Source organism: Malaya genurostris, chromosome 3 (genome assembly GCF_030247185.1).
Source record: "Malaya genurostris strain Urasoe2022 chromosome 3, Malgen_1.1, whole genome shotgun sequence".
Classification (NCBI taxonomy): domain Eukaryota; kingdom Metazoa; phylum Arthropoda; class Insecta; order Diptera; family Culicidae; genus Malaya; species Malaya genurostris.
Window position 1 is genome coordinate 97,726,972 of NC_080572.1, and position 14,054 is coordinate 97,741,025.

Consider the following 14,054-nt stretch of genomic DNA (forward strand, 5'->3'; position numbering starts at 1 on the left):
AGCCAAGTGGTGAAGCCGGCTGAATGGGCCGCAGACCTGCTGTCGGAACGGCGCACATTATGATCTTGCGCAAGATTAACGGATAGCGGTACTCTAATCACTGTAGTGAAATATAAAATTTTCCAAAAAAAAATTGGAAATGTTCATATAACAAGCTCATCTAAGATATTTCTCCTTTTTCTCTGAAGCTACTTTTGTGATAAAGACCTACATTTACTTCACTTGATTTTTACCGTGAAATGATACCGATAAGGTTCACAATCACTTCACTTGGTTTTCAGCTTGTAGTGATAACGGTAATAAGGGAAGTGGAAAATGATCAAATTTTCAAGGAGAAAACACACAGCACCTGCTCTTTCCATAAGAAGCCTGTTTGATTTTGTGTATTTAGTTTTATTCTTAATGCATAATTTCCAGATTCGACAAAGTTTCTTGTAGAACTAACATGGAATAGTTTTAAAAACCTAGCTCAAAAGCAATATTATTAGCAATACTCGCACTGGATTGACCGCTTTCCGGTCTGCTTCCGATATTCGTTCTCAAAAGTGGTTGATTAGCAACAGCGCCAACAGTCTATTCCTCCGCATCGGCAAACTTATCCTCGTCTGCAATAAGAATCAGTATTATCTTTGCCGTAGAAATAAACAGTTAGTCTCCATGCATACACAATCTCCACTTTTAATAAAGTGCCTTACCGTCAAGCTGCAGATTTCTCATGTCGTCTACTTCCTGCAACTCGTCTTCCTCAGCCTCCATGTAATCTTCATCCTCGCTGATTGCACCCGGGTCCGGGTTTAGACTCTGACATTCGCGCATGGCATTGTAAATTTCATCGACAATTTGTGGCGTCGGAGGTTGCAGCCACATCTCAGTCATTTCGTTTTCGGATCCATCCGATTCGTGGCCTTCGTCGTGTTCGTCTTCTTCTTCCTCACCACCGGCATCACCATTTTCATTACCATTATTCTGAGGTCGTCCATCATAGAAGCCAGGCCAAATCAAATTGATATCTAGCATTAAATAGATGCACTTTTCTGGGTTGGAAGATATCGCTTGAACACCTACTCTTGGCCATGGAATGGAAATGCTACTGTTGCGTTCCTCGCAAGTCCAAATCAGAGAGCTAAAATGATCATTTTTTGTAGTAATATGATTATCGTTATTCTGTTTGATAGTTGATGTCAAGTGGAAACATGGCCAAATACCTTTCAGTAAGGTGAAGCTCTCCTGCAGGACCAATCAAATTGCTCCCGATTTTAACCTTGACATCCTCCGCAGAATAAACAATTCCTTCGACCGGTGCAAAAGCTTCACCGATTGTAACCATTTTGCTCAACGTTGGCTATGACAGATGAAACTATCAATTAGTTGAAGACGCGTTATGCATAAATAAGTGAATAAAATGACTTACATGACTTATGTATAGATAATTTGTGTGATAGAACTATATTTTAGCCCGAAAATGTTTCCAATACTAGTTTTGTTTTTGACGCTCTTGTCCGTAGAACAGAGCTGCCAACTGTTTCTTTTTTCATAATTCTGTATTTGGCGGAAAAATCTATCTGTGCAATATCTATCTCGAAAAATCAAAAATAGGATACTGGTTTAGCGAACGAAAAAATAAGTCGCCCAACCTGGTTTACCCCTATGTACCCAAACACAAAAACTGAAAATCGGTATTGTAAAATTGAATTATCGGTATTTTAAGAGAGCATATCTGTATGCCTGTATCGAGTACAAAAATCGGTTTAAATATCTATAAATCGGAATAGTTAGCAGCGCTGCCGTAGAATACAAAACACATGTCAATTTGACGTAATTGGAGTCATGTTGATGCGGTTGATACTGGAACCAGTGTTGCCGAAAACGGAACGAAAACGTATCGGTACCATATCTGTATCAGAATCTCTGCTGCATAACTATACCAGAAAAATGTCAGCGGAGCTGAGTTAAGTGGGTAAAAAAAGGTCTTATCTTAGCAAAAAACCTAATATCTGTATTTATCTGTATGATCAGTGAATAGAGGTATTTTAGGAAAGCATATCTGTATTGCGGAGGTCCAAAATCGGTTAAATACTGAGAAATAGGTATACCTGGCAACGCTGACTGGAACTTGAAATATTTCACGCGTTTATTTCATTTGATAACGGCCAATAAGCCACCTGTCAACTTCCACTTTCGAACAGAGATGCCATTTATACAGATTTATCTGTATTATACAGATTTTTACATGCTCATACAGATTTAATACAGAGTACAGATTTTATACAGATTTCCTCAATTTAATACAGATTATACAGATCTCACCAAAAGTAAGAAAGAAAAAAATTGAACTATTCTGTCTGAACTATCTTTTAGTATTTGATTCTAGTGACGCGATAAAAGTCTATCAATCAACGGACAAATCACAAATTAATATGGAAATCTCTTGTGAAATCCTTTATATTGTAATTTGAAACCAATTTCAACTGATATTCAAGGAAGTAAGTAATGGCATCATGAAACTTCACTGTCAAACTGAGAGTTGTATGACCTGTCTTGACGTTGCTTATTGGCCGTTGAAATTTCATGTCAAATTATAAAGTCAACATTTTCAAACTAGATAAATATATGGAATTACAATTTAATTGTTGTGGATAAAAAAACTATGACATTTCGTTGTTAAATATTCTTGTGAGTGCGGCAATGACTGACTGAATCTACCATCCTACAACCACAATCTATTGAAACAACATCTTTTGGCATCATTTAGTTGTAAGAATTTAATTTTATTGTGGATACAGATTAATACAGATTTTTTATGCAAAGCAATACAGATTTTCTATGAAAATATCTGGCATCTCTGCTTTCGAAAGAAATTGCAGTCGAGCTATGAAAAATAGAGTATTAAATTTTACACCAGACGAAAGAGAAAATTTTCCTCTGCTGTTTACTATTATGATTTACTCTCAGCGAGTGCTGAGTCATTCGAAAGTACTCTTCAAAGTGAATGTTGATATTAAAACTTCTATTGTTGAGAATAGAAATCATGGGAGACAAATCTTCAAAATAATGAGGTTTCTCATAAGCTTGATATGTTGGAGCGAAATCAATCTTCAGTTCAGCAACGCCATCACATTGCCAAAAATTTAATGCTGTTATTTTGGCACGATTTTTAATATTTCTCTCTCTTACTTCTATGTATGAGATTCGATGCGGAGTCACCTGATGTCTTTGCTTTACTTGGTTTTACCGCCAAAACTTTAGATTTTACCTTAAACAATATTATACTCATGCCGAACTACTTTTGGAGTAATGGTATGAAGAATCGATTCGAAAATATTGGTCCGATTTTATCACAATTTGTTCAATTAATCCGTAAACTGACGTGATCAATCGTCTATAATGAGATGACTATTGATAACATAACCCTAGTTGCTGATGAGAGAGATTTTCTTCTTCACCGTTGCCTACATCTTATATCGATATTTTACAAAAGCGATTGCCAAACTATTCTTTCCTTTCTCTATGAAAAGCATATAGAATTCCTGAATGGATCGACTTACGATCGGAGCTCGAAGATCTCTAGTGTTATACACGATTCGATAAGATCAGTGTGTGTATGTGTTCGCACCTTTTCACGCTTTTTCTACGCGCTCAATTTTATCTGCAATTACTGAGCCAATTTAGGTAATCTTAAGGCCCTCATTCATTATCTGCTCTCATTATTTACCAATCGGAGTCGAACTGAAATTAAATCATTTGATCTGTCCGAAATTTGACACGAAGTACTTTACGATTCCTGGATGGATTCCCATTCAAATGCAACATCTAATTTCTAGTCATAATTCGTTGTTGTATCTGAAACAGAATCCAGTTAGAAATGAATTTCGTCTTATTTTTCCGACGGTTTAAATAAGTATGATTGCGTTTCGATTTGTAGAACAATTTACAAATCAAAACACCCTGTAGCTCCGATTTCCTTCCTATCTTGTATTGTTTCCATGGCATTTGGTCGGAACTAATCGATACTTATTAACGGAGGGTCACGATTACTGAGCCAACATTTTTCAATGAATCGTATGGTACATTGTAATCTTGAGTTCATCTTTGTTTATTACGACGTATACTGCTAACCCGGATGTACATCTAATGTCATTACCCAAGTAGCACACGTTATTACACTTCAATGACAGTAACTTATATGACACAAATTCATGGAACAAGTAGAAGACTTTGCAACGTGCATTGTAACTGCTATGTAACCTGAAAAGCGTAAGGGGCGGAGCTTGTGCGACTTACCAAGGGTTGCCAAACAACTTCTCAGTAACGAATATTTGATTTGATTCAGCGCGCACATCAGTCACAATGAAACAGAAAATATAAGCTCATGTCAAGTTACAATTTGTTTATGTTTTTTCCATTCAACATTTACGACCAAAAATTGACATCCGATAATCAGAGTTGAAATATAGAATTCAATCCTTTTTAAACTTATACTACATCTACTCAAAATCTAAGGGGAAAAACCATCAACAGTGACTATTATATAGCGTTATAAGAGCGTTTGAAGGACGAAATTTAAAAAAAAAACGGCCTCATTTGAAGAAGAAAAAAGTTTTGTTTCATCAAGACAATGCACCGTGTCACAAGTCGATGAAAACAATGCTGAAATTGAACGAAATGGGCTTCGAATTGCTCCATCATCCACCGTATTCTCCAGATTTGGCCCCCAGTGTCTTTTTCCTGTTCTCAGACCTCAAGAGAATGCTCGTTGGTAAAAAATTTAGAAGCAATGAAGAGGTAATCGCTGAAACTGAGGCCTATTTTGAGGCAAAGGACAAATCGTACTACAAAAATGGTATAGAAAAGTTGGAAGATCGCTATAATCGCTGTATCGTCTCTGATGGCAATTATGTTGAATAATAAAAACGAATTTTGGCAAAAAAATGTGTGTTTCTAATAAACGATACGAACTGTTCAGCCGAACTGTTAAGAGCAGATTTGACTAAAGCCAATATTTTTAAACTGAAGCAGATTTGACTATAGAAAATATTTTTAAACTGAAGGATTTTTCTACTTGTTTTACTTATTAATTTAATATTATTGTTTGGGATAATGTACGGAAGCTTCCAACCGACACCGTAATTGTATTTCTTTGTTGCATCACAACGAATACGGTAACCGATATGAAATCATTACTTAACTTGTGTGTAACTTTTTCATTGTCACATTTTGTTACGGTAACCAGTTGGTGACTAAAAACATCGGCCAGAAATAGTCGAAAACACGTTTTCGTTCGGCACGTCAGAAAAGACATTGCAGTTCATTGCAAATCAAATAGTGTTCTGTAAATAGCAGAAACTTTACGTCTGCTTAGCGGTTCAAATTGAACTGCCGAGTTTAGCACTAAGCAGTTCAATTTGAACTGCTCTGCACTGATGAGTCAAAGACGAAACGTAAAAATAATAAAAACGGTTATGTGCCCTAGCACAAAATTTGGCTAAGCCCTAAATGACCAAACCTGCATCGGCCAGAAATAGTCGAAAACACGTTTTCGTTCGGCACGTCAGAAAAGACATTGCACTCCATTGCAATTAAAAAAGTGTTCTGTAAATAGCAGAAACTTTACGTCTGCTTAGCGGTTCAAATTGAACTGCCGAGTTTAGCACTAAGCAGTTCAATTTGAACTGCTCTGCACTGATGAGTCAAAGACGAAACGTAAAAATAATAAAAACGGTTATGTGCCCTAGCACAAAATTTGGCTAACCCCTAAATGACTAAAAACAGTCAATGCGAGCACGTCGTCGTCGATTACCGAAAAGTAACGTTGGAACTTATTGTAAGTGTGATGAGATGTCAATTCGTAACATTATTTTGACTCCATTGTCACCATCATAACACGACTTGTTTCGTCGTGTTTGTCATGCGACCATTATACAACATCTGTTTTGTTTTATTTTTTTATGAACAAGTTACATGTGCTACTTTGGTAAAGGCATGGAATTTCATGCACGTTTGAACTCTGAATCTTTTGAAAAGTGAAGTTTTGCCCATTTTTGGTTGCCAGGTTGCAAAAAAAATGAACCACTCAAGTTGAACACAACACAGATAACAGATAACAAGGAATTCAATATTACCACCTATTCGACTTTTCACCACAGACTAACAGACATGACAGTATGAGTAAATTCTTATACAAATAATTTTTCGTGATGCACTAGCTCCACCTATATTGTACTGCGCAAACTATTTACTATCGGTACACACCTTGTGTTACGTAAAAGTTTTTTTACTAGTTGGTTTCCCCTCGTTTGTCAACACCGATCCGCTGCTTGCAGTGATGCCTGATTTCATCAAAATTTTTGAAAATGAATCGTCGCAATAAATTATTGGATTACGTTGATAATATATTTAACTCTTTCGCGATGTTGGAAGGTAACCATTTATTTGACTCAGCGTTGTTCATCTAGACTATTTTTTTTATTGTGTTGGTAGTTTTCACCCGAAATTAAGTGGCGGCAGACCAGAAGCAAGTAAATATTGTAGCAAAACGGGTTCGATTTTGTATTGCGTTGGAGGATGAGAAGTAGGCATAATTCTGTATATAGTTTTGGCAATATGTATTGAATCTGTATCCTGCATGAAATTCGCATGGACGTATACAAATCAATACATTACAGGTAATTCTGCATGAATGGCAACTCTGTTGGTAAATGAAAAAAATAAACACAGTATAGATGACAGACAGGATGTTTTTGATTTTTTGATAGGGTAATGTGGCGCCATCATGACACATGTGAGTACTGTCCCAAATAAAGGAATATTCGAAATGACCGTTAAAATGATTGAAGAATCTAATTTGAGTGTCCTGTCTGTTAGTCTGTGTTTTCACCGCGATCATTAAAAATGTTGCCCTGCATTCCGGAGAGATAACAACGTTCCCCTGCCTGTTATACAAATGTCCCAACTAAAAGAATTCGAACACTTCTTTTTCTAAGTTAAGTAACCATCAAAATATTGTTTGCCTCGTTAAGTGCGCAAATTTTACACACAGATCATATGCGAGGGTATATATATCTGCTTCACCCATTATTGGAAAAGGATATTTACCAAGGGGGAGATTACTTTAAAACTTCACACTTATTTTATTGCCAACTCGCAAAAATGACAATCAATTTCCGTTTTAAAATTAACTTTCATTGGGAAAAATTAAATGTACAGTTAATTTAAATCAATCAATGCGGTACACACGCTGAAAAAAGTGAATGTTAAATGGTACACGCAACTAAAAGAAAATCGTAATTCGGAGTTCATATCATTCCATTTGGTTAATATATTATAAATATCCGAAGGGATCCACCTTTTGATATTTGTCCATTAAACAAGTTTTTCGTGTTTTGTTGGAGTAGATCTAACAATAACACACACAAATGAATCCTTTATTTTAACCGTATACGACATGTATCCAAAAATACATGAACATCTCTATCTGAAATATTTCGTTGAATGAAACAATTCCATTGACAGCGTTAAACGCGCGCAAAGTGGTGCTGAACTTAATGTGGAGTTTTGTGTGCTGTGTCGAATCTTCATCACACATATTAGTAGGTGTTAAAAACATTTCGTAAATAAAATAATCGTTGGGAAGCTCAAAATGGTCAACACGGAAAATAAATTATTACTACAAATGATACAGAAGTTAGGACTTGCAGAACACGAGCAAATTGCCCCGTGAGTATATTAAACAGAATGCTTGCAATTCAATCTTATCATGTTTTAATTTAGGAAGTCGACTGAATTACTTCGTCTGCTGCAGGTCAAATCTGCTGGTGGTGTGGCTAACCTGGGGGATTACGCCAAGGCTGTTATCTGCATTGATTTAGCCTCAAGTCATCTAGGAGTACCGTGCGATAGCGAAATGACACTAAAATTGTCTGGGCTTAAGAAAAGTGCTTACGCTAACAATAAGAGAACACTGGAAAAACTCCTTGATATAAATCAACTGATGGGTATAAATGAAATTTGTATTCAGTTGGGTTTGCATCAGGTTCAAAAGGAAGCCACTTTTTTGCTAAATAGTTACAAGAGTTTTGTGGATGGCAGAAGTGCTGAGATCGATTTCACTCATCCTCAATACGCAACGATGTCCGTGTTTCAGGCTTGTAAAAGAATAAAGGTTAAGCCACCGAAAGCCAAGCTTGTTTCCCTGAGTCATCTGAAGCCAGCTCAGTGGAGTCTGCTGGAAAAGAACTGGGAAAATTTCTTGGTTAATTCAAGCGGCTTGAATAGTGCAACTTCCAAATTGAAACAACCTAAAGCATCCGAAACGTTAGAGCAGACAGAAAATCTAGAGGAGAAACGATGTCATGGATTGAAACATAATTCACCAGAAAAAGTGGAGCCGTACGGAAATTGGAAGAAAAGAATGCTGGAAAAAGCATATCGCGAGCTAAAGTCACTCCAGGGGCGATAAGGCATTGCTAATCTACTTGCCATACGATGATCACATCATAATACTCTGTTTGTACAATTTATACCAGTTTTTAGAATAGTCATATATTTATCAAATAACTAATAATATACAACACAATTTAAGGGGATGGATTTTGTGATATTTTACCGAAAACAATGTACTAAGATAGAATTTGTTTAGATCGGGATTTAAAGCTCATTGTATTCATGCATAATTTATTCCTAGTTTTTATTTCAGTAGTTTTGTCACATTTTGTTGATATTACCAATTACTGCTTTTAAAACTGTATAACGTCAAGTTTAGTTTTGTGATTTTGAATTTTTATTTCGATCTCCTATGACATGTAGTCTTTCCTATTCTTAGTTTGACTATGAAATGAATATCTGTATAGAGTCAAGTGTAACTACTATAAATTGCAATTAGTGTGTCAATTTCAAAGTAACCATGTCATGTGAACTGTCTTATTTGCAGTTCTTCATTAAATTTTCTGTGATATTGGTGGAAAGTGGTGTGCCACAAATATTTCTTTTGCAAAGTATAAAGTCGGTTCTCTTGTATTTGTTCAATTAGGTGCATCTTGTCGGTATTGTTTCATTAGGACTTTGTCTCTGATAAAAGTTATAAAATAATAACAACTGTTTTGTTCCAATACATTCCAGATTTCTTCACTTATCTCGTCCCAAAGGAGGGTTTTCAATGTTGCTCTTCAAATATGTATGTAATGTTTGCATTATTCAAAATTGTTTACGATATATTGTTTTTGAATGGATTGGTGATCTATTTGCTGTCCGTCTTCACTGGAACATCTTTACGAACTTTGTGACCACGGAAAGAAGCTTGAATTTTGCTGGCTGCTTTATGCAATTCTGGATCGTCCATATCGATGTCCAGTTCCTCAGCAACCTACAATGATAGAAAAATAATATCACTTCGAATCGAAAAATAAATTTGAATGAGTTAACTTATGTTTTACCTTCTTAGTTAATTCATCAATATCAACTTCCTCTTTCTTGTCTTCGCCGTCGTCCTTCTTAGCTTCTTCTTTCCGGGACATGTGCCCTCTGAAGCATGCCTGGATACGAGTGGCAGCGTGGGTGAGCTCTGCACAATTCATAGAAGAAAAAACGAGAAACTCAATTTAATTTTTTGCGACACTAACTACGCCAATAAGTGTGGAAAATAATATTCTATCAATATGGATCGTTGAACCAATTAATGTAAGGTAGCTAAGAATCCAACATAACTTTTTTCATAATTTCTTAAACAGTAGTTAGTATACTTGACTCGTTATCAACTCCAAACAAAAAAAAAATCCGAAATGCATACAATTCGCCTGAATTTTCCCTATCCAAAAATAATAGTTTACTACACTGAGAGTACCGAATCGAGTGTTTCAGTACGAGAAAGCAAAATTTCGCATCTCTTGCTGTCTATCGTTCAGTTCATGAGGGACCCAGTTTCCCACCTTCTGAATTATTCTCATGACCTGTATATGATCAGAAATGACTTGGTGACTGACGTTTAACCTCTCAGCCATTTGTTTTTGAGTTAGGGTATTCAGGTAAATGCTAAGCCTTGATGAAATCAGTCCAATTCTTGTGATTAACCATATGCGAAACGGTAGAATGTATGCCAGTTTAGTTCCAAACAATACATGTATTCGAGCATCATCTATAGAAAACATGAAAAAATAGCAAGAAAAATGCAACATATTTTTCGCAGATACTACTGATCGGACTGCTATTTTAAATGCTTTTTTTATCTTGCACGAAGTTTAATTTGAAAATTTCATTTATCGACTTGACTAAACTTGGTCCTGAGTACTATATATAATTATTATGTAACAACGTATCGAACGTATCGCATACGGCCGTAAACAAGAATGAGAGTGATTGTCTTCGTTCAACATTAGTTGCAATTCGGCATCTTATAATTTTTAGGGTTGACCTGTGCGTTCTGTGTATTTTACACAGAAATCGCCACTTTCAAAACATTTGAAGCAACGTTCGCAAATCGAGACCGATAGAGCATGTTTCCCGTAAGTTTCAACAAGAATACGAGGGGATTCAGTAGCACTTGTTTCCAAAACAAAGTAATGATTCAGTTCTTCCCGCATTTGCTCTTTATTTGGCTAGAATTTCGACATGTTTACTTCATTAAGGTCTGAGGCCAGTGTGTTTTAGGGTGATTTAGAAGACTATTTTCACGCTTCAAATCTGATTTTCTCAGAAACGGTGACGAATATCAAAAAACCCAACTGGCAATCTCTTAGAAAATTATTTTGAATTATACAAAAAACTTTTGTGAAGACACCAATTACAAAAAAACTAATATTTAATAGTGAAAATATTTTTGTCACGCTAATTTCTCGTTTCGGTTTAGTGCATTGTTTCTGCTCCAGTTTCCTGGTAACGGAACGAAACATGAGAGAGAAATAAAATCGGCTAAGCAAGGTTGCCACACAAGCGGTAGCTTTATTGGATGCAAACACATTTTATGCAAACTTGTAATCAACAATATCGAAACTTTCCTGGTCACCCGGCCCATCGAGAGTTTTCGGTTATAAGTTTGACTACATCACATAAAATCCAATAAAGCTACCGCTTGTTTGGCAGCATTGCTGAGCCGATTCTATTTCTCTCTCATGTTTCGTTACGTTATCAGGAAACAAGAGCAGAAAAGATGGCGCGTCTATAGAAATCGACTTACCTTCACAAAAATAACATTCACCTCATTTTTATCGCAACAACATATATGTTTTTATGCACTAATTACATCTAAATAAAATTATCTAGACACTGTCGGGATAGATTTTTGAACCATGCTTTTGAAGGCGAGATATTAAATGAACAAGTTGAAAGACGGAGTTTTCAGCTATGCAATTCTTCCTTCAGAAAAAAGACTTTCCCGACCGCTAATGTCAATGAATCATTCTGAAATTTTTACAGAATAATCTAAAATAATTTTCTAAGAGATGTTCAGTTGTTTTTTTTTTATATTCGTCACCGTTTCAGAGAAAATCAGATTTGAAGCGTGAAAATAGCCCTCTAACACGCCCTAAAACACACTGGCCTCAGCCCTTAACGACATGATTACAAACACTAACTTGTAATTCAAAGGCCTAACTGTAAATAAAAACCTCTTTTTTTTGTTTATTTGCTCTTTTGATTATTATGGAGCCATCACCGAAATTTGAAAATTTTCCATATAAGTTGAAAGCTTGTAATTTAAACATGAACGTTATGCAAAGAGTAAGGCGTCAAACATAAAATTAATCCGGTAAATCGTGAAAGAAAAGATAAACGAAGAGAAGCTGCAATTTGCAGTTAGGTCCTTTTGTCGTTATACACTATTACCAGCCGCTACCTAATTTTAGGTCAAAACCTACCCAAAATCAACTAAAGTGCATCTCCCCAATTTTAGGTAACGAGTGATGACCTCAAAATTTAGGTAAATTTATGATCAAGCCAAAGTTTGAGTAGATAATGATCTAATTTTGAGTAGCTTATAGAAGAGCTTGACAATGAGTGATTTCTCCTAAAAAAAATGATTTTCAGTGTACCATAGAATTCGACAGTCCCACAACAAAATGGCCTAACTGCAAATGAGCCTCTCTTTGTTAACTTTCTCTTTTGATTATTACGGAGCCATTACTGCAACTTCTCGAAATAAATCAAAAGCTTGTAGTATTAACTTGAGAGTTTTGCAAAGGGTAAGGCATTAAACATAAAATCAATTCGGCAAATCGCAGTGAAAATCAGATGTAACAGTTTATTGTGAGTGAAAACTAAAGATTGAAAAATGAATATTCGCTTGTGTTTTTTTTTGTATCGTCGATACAATAGAAGAATTCAGTGCTATGCACGTCGAGCAAAACTGTTAATAATCGAGTAAAACCGCTTCGACTTTGCTACTGAGAACCTAGCATCTGAAATTTTAAGTTTAATGTATATGAGATGTGTGTAAAAATACCACCACCCTCATATGGAAGCTACAATTCATACGGTAAATCTGAATAGTCGTCGAGTACGGTAAAACCCATACTGTCCGTATGGTAAAATTATCTTCCCGACTTCTGTGAAAATTGATTGTCATGAAACTAACTATCAAACAGTTTTAAGTAAGTATCTTTTTATTAACCAAACGAAAACAGTGAAGCTACTTTGGTTATTGGGAAAAAAATGGAAAAAAGGAATTTCGTGTGTTGATGAAAAACTACTTTTTGATGAAAAAAAGTGCCGCCGATACCAAAAAATGGCTTGATGAGTGTTATCCAGACTCTGCACCGGGCGAAGCAACAATTCGTAAGTGGTTTGCAAAATTTCGTACTGGTCATATGAGCACCGAAGACGATGAACGCAGTGGACGTCCAAAAGAGGCTGTTACCGATGAAAACGTGAAAAAAATCCACAAAATGATTTTCAATGACCGTAAAGTGAAGTTGATCGAGATAGCTGACACCCTATTATTATTCACGAATATTTGGATATGAGAAAGCTTTGTGCAAAATGGGTGCCGCGTGAGCTCACAATCGATCAAAAACAACAACGAATTGATGATTCTGAGCAGTGTTTGGAGCTGTTATATCGAAATAAAACCCAATTTTTTCGTCGATATATAACAATGGACGAAACATGGCTCCATCACTTCACTCCGGAGTCCAATCGACAGTCAGCTGAGTGGACTGCACGCGATGAACCGAACCCAAAGCGTGGAAAGACTCAACAATCGGCCGGTAAGGTTATGGCGTCTGTATTTTGGGATTCGCATGGTATAATTTTCATCGACTACCTTGAAAAGGGAAAAACCATCAACAGTGACTATTATATAGCGTTATTAGAGCGTTTGAAGGACGAAATTTCAAAAAAACGGCCTCATTTGAAGAAGAAAAAAGTTTTGTTTCATCAAGACAATGCACCGTGTCACAAGTCGATGAAAACCATGCTGAAATTGAACGAATTGGGCTTCGAATTGCTCCCTCATCCACCGCATTCTCCAGATTTGGCCCCCAGTGACTTTTTCCTGTTCTCAGACCTCAAGAGAATGCTCGCTAGTAAAAAAATTAGAAGCAATGAAGAGGTAATCGCTGAAACTGAGGCCTATTTTGAGGCAAAGGACAAATCGTACTACAAAAATAGTATCGAAAAGTTGGAAGATCGCTATAATCGCTGTATCGCCTCTGATGGCAATTATGTTGAATAATAAAAACGAATTTTGGCAAAAAAATATGTGTTTCTATTGAACGATACGAACTTTTCAGCCGAACTGTTATAGGCAGAAAATAATTTTGTATCACTTGTCCACTTGCTGCTTACAATTCCGGTCAGCCGGAATATTTGACACTTTCTTTGTGGAATAAAACCATAGCCACAACAGGTTGGAGTTTCCTTCATTCGTTTTTGTGAATTTGTGTTGTTTTTTGAAATCCGAAAATGCAGAATTTCAACCAAAGGAAAACAAACAAACAAAAAACTACCGAACAATCAGTTAGATCCAATTGGTTTACAGTTTACGATAGTTGTTTGACAGTTCAGCAATTACCGAAAATCGGTAATCAATTTAATTACCGAACTGATTACCAAAGGTTCAGCTGTTGAAA

General features: G+C 36.0%; 3 protein-coding genes across 5 annotated transcripts in view; 1 reads left to right on the plus strand and 2 right to left on the minus strand.

Moving 5' to 3' along the window:
• Positions 1-372: 372 nt before the first annotated feature.
• On the minus strand, positions 373-1,551 carry LOC131439236 (methylosome subunit pICln). Of its 3 annotated transcripts, none has more exons than XM_058610004.1 (4): positions 1,412-1,551; positions 1,206-1,342; positions 696-1,123; positions 373-605 (listed from the first exon to the last, which is right to left on the minus strand). In XM_058610004.1, the coding sequence occupies exons 2-4, from the start codon at positions 1,325-1,327 to the stop codon at positions 574-576; spliced, it is 582 nt and encodes a 193-aa protein (XP_058465987.1). In that variant the 5' UTR covers positions 1,328-1,342; positions 1,412-1,551; the 3' UTR covers positions 373-573. The 3 variants fall into 3 exon arrangements, with proteins under 3 accessions (XP_058465987.1, XP_058465986.1, XP_058465988.1); XM_058610003.1 differs by having other exon boundaries at positions 1,206-1,357; positions 1,412-1,537; XM_058610005.1 differs by having other exon boundaries at positions 373-627; positions 1,206-1,357; positions 1,412-1,537.
• A 5,977-nt stretch (positions 1,552-7,528) lies between these two features.
• On the plus strand, positions 7,529-8,669 carry LOC131439235 (origin recognition complex subunit 6). Its single transcript, XM_058610002.1, has 2 exons — positions 7,529-7,713; positions 7,768-8,669. The coding sequence occupies exons 1-2, from the start codon at positions 7,637-7,639 to the stop codon at positions 8,453-8,455; spliced, it is 765 nt and encodes a 254-aa protein (XP_058465985.1). The 5' UTR covers positions 7,529-7,636; the 3' UTR covers positions 8,456-8,669.
• LOC131439237 (neuromodulin) overlaps positions 8,627-14,054 on the minus strand; it is a 296,952-nt gene continuing 291,524 nt past the window's right edge. The window contains exons 3-4 of the mRNA XM_058610006.1: positions 9,429-9,556; positions 8,627-9,358 (exon numbers count right to left, since the gene is read on the minus strand). Coding sequence (XP_058465989.1) covers positions 9,233-9,358; positions 9,429-9,556 — 254 coding nt within the window. The 3' untranslated portion in view covers positions 8,627-9,232. The remainder of the gene's footprint in view (positions 9,359-9,428; positions 9,557-14,054) is intronic.

Excerpts from the sequence above, each read along its gene's own strand:
- LOC131439235 (XM_058610002.1), top strand. The coding sequence starts at position 7,637 with ATGGTCAACACGGAAAATAAATTATTACTACAAATGATACAGAAGTTA. Across the intron at positions 7,714-7,767 it reads GAACACGAGCAAATTGCCCC|GAAGTCGACTGAATTACTTC; the intron begins GTGAGTATATTA and ends GTTTTAATTTAG.
- LOC131439236 (XM_058610004.1), bottom strand. The coding sequence starts at position 1,327 with ATGGTTACAATCGGTGAAGCTTTTGCACCGGTCGAAGGAATTGTTTAT. Across the intron at positions 1,124-1,205 it reads GAGCTTCACCTTACTGAAAG|CTCTCTGATTTGGACTTGCG; the intron begins GTATTTGGCCAT and ends TGATCATTTTAG. Across the intron at positions 606-695 it reads GAGAAATCTGCAGCTTGACG|ACGAGGATAAGTTTGCCGAT; the intron begins GTAAGGCACTTT and ends TTCTTATTGCAG.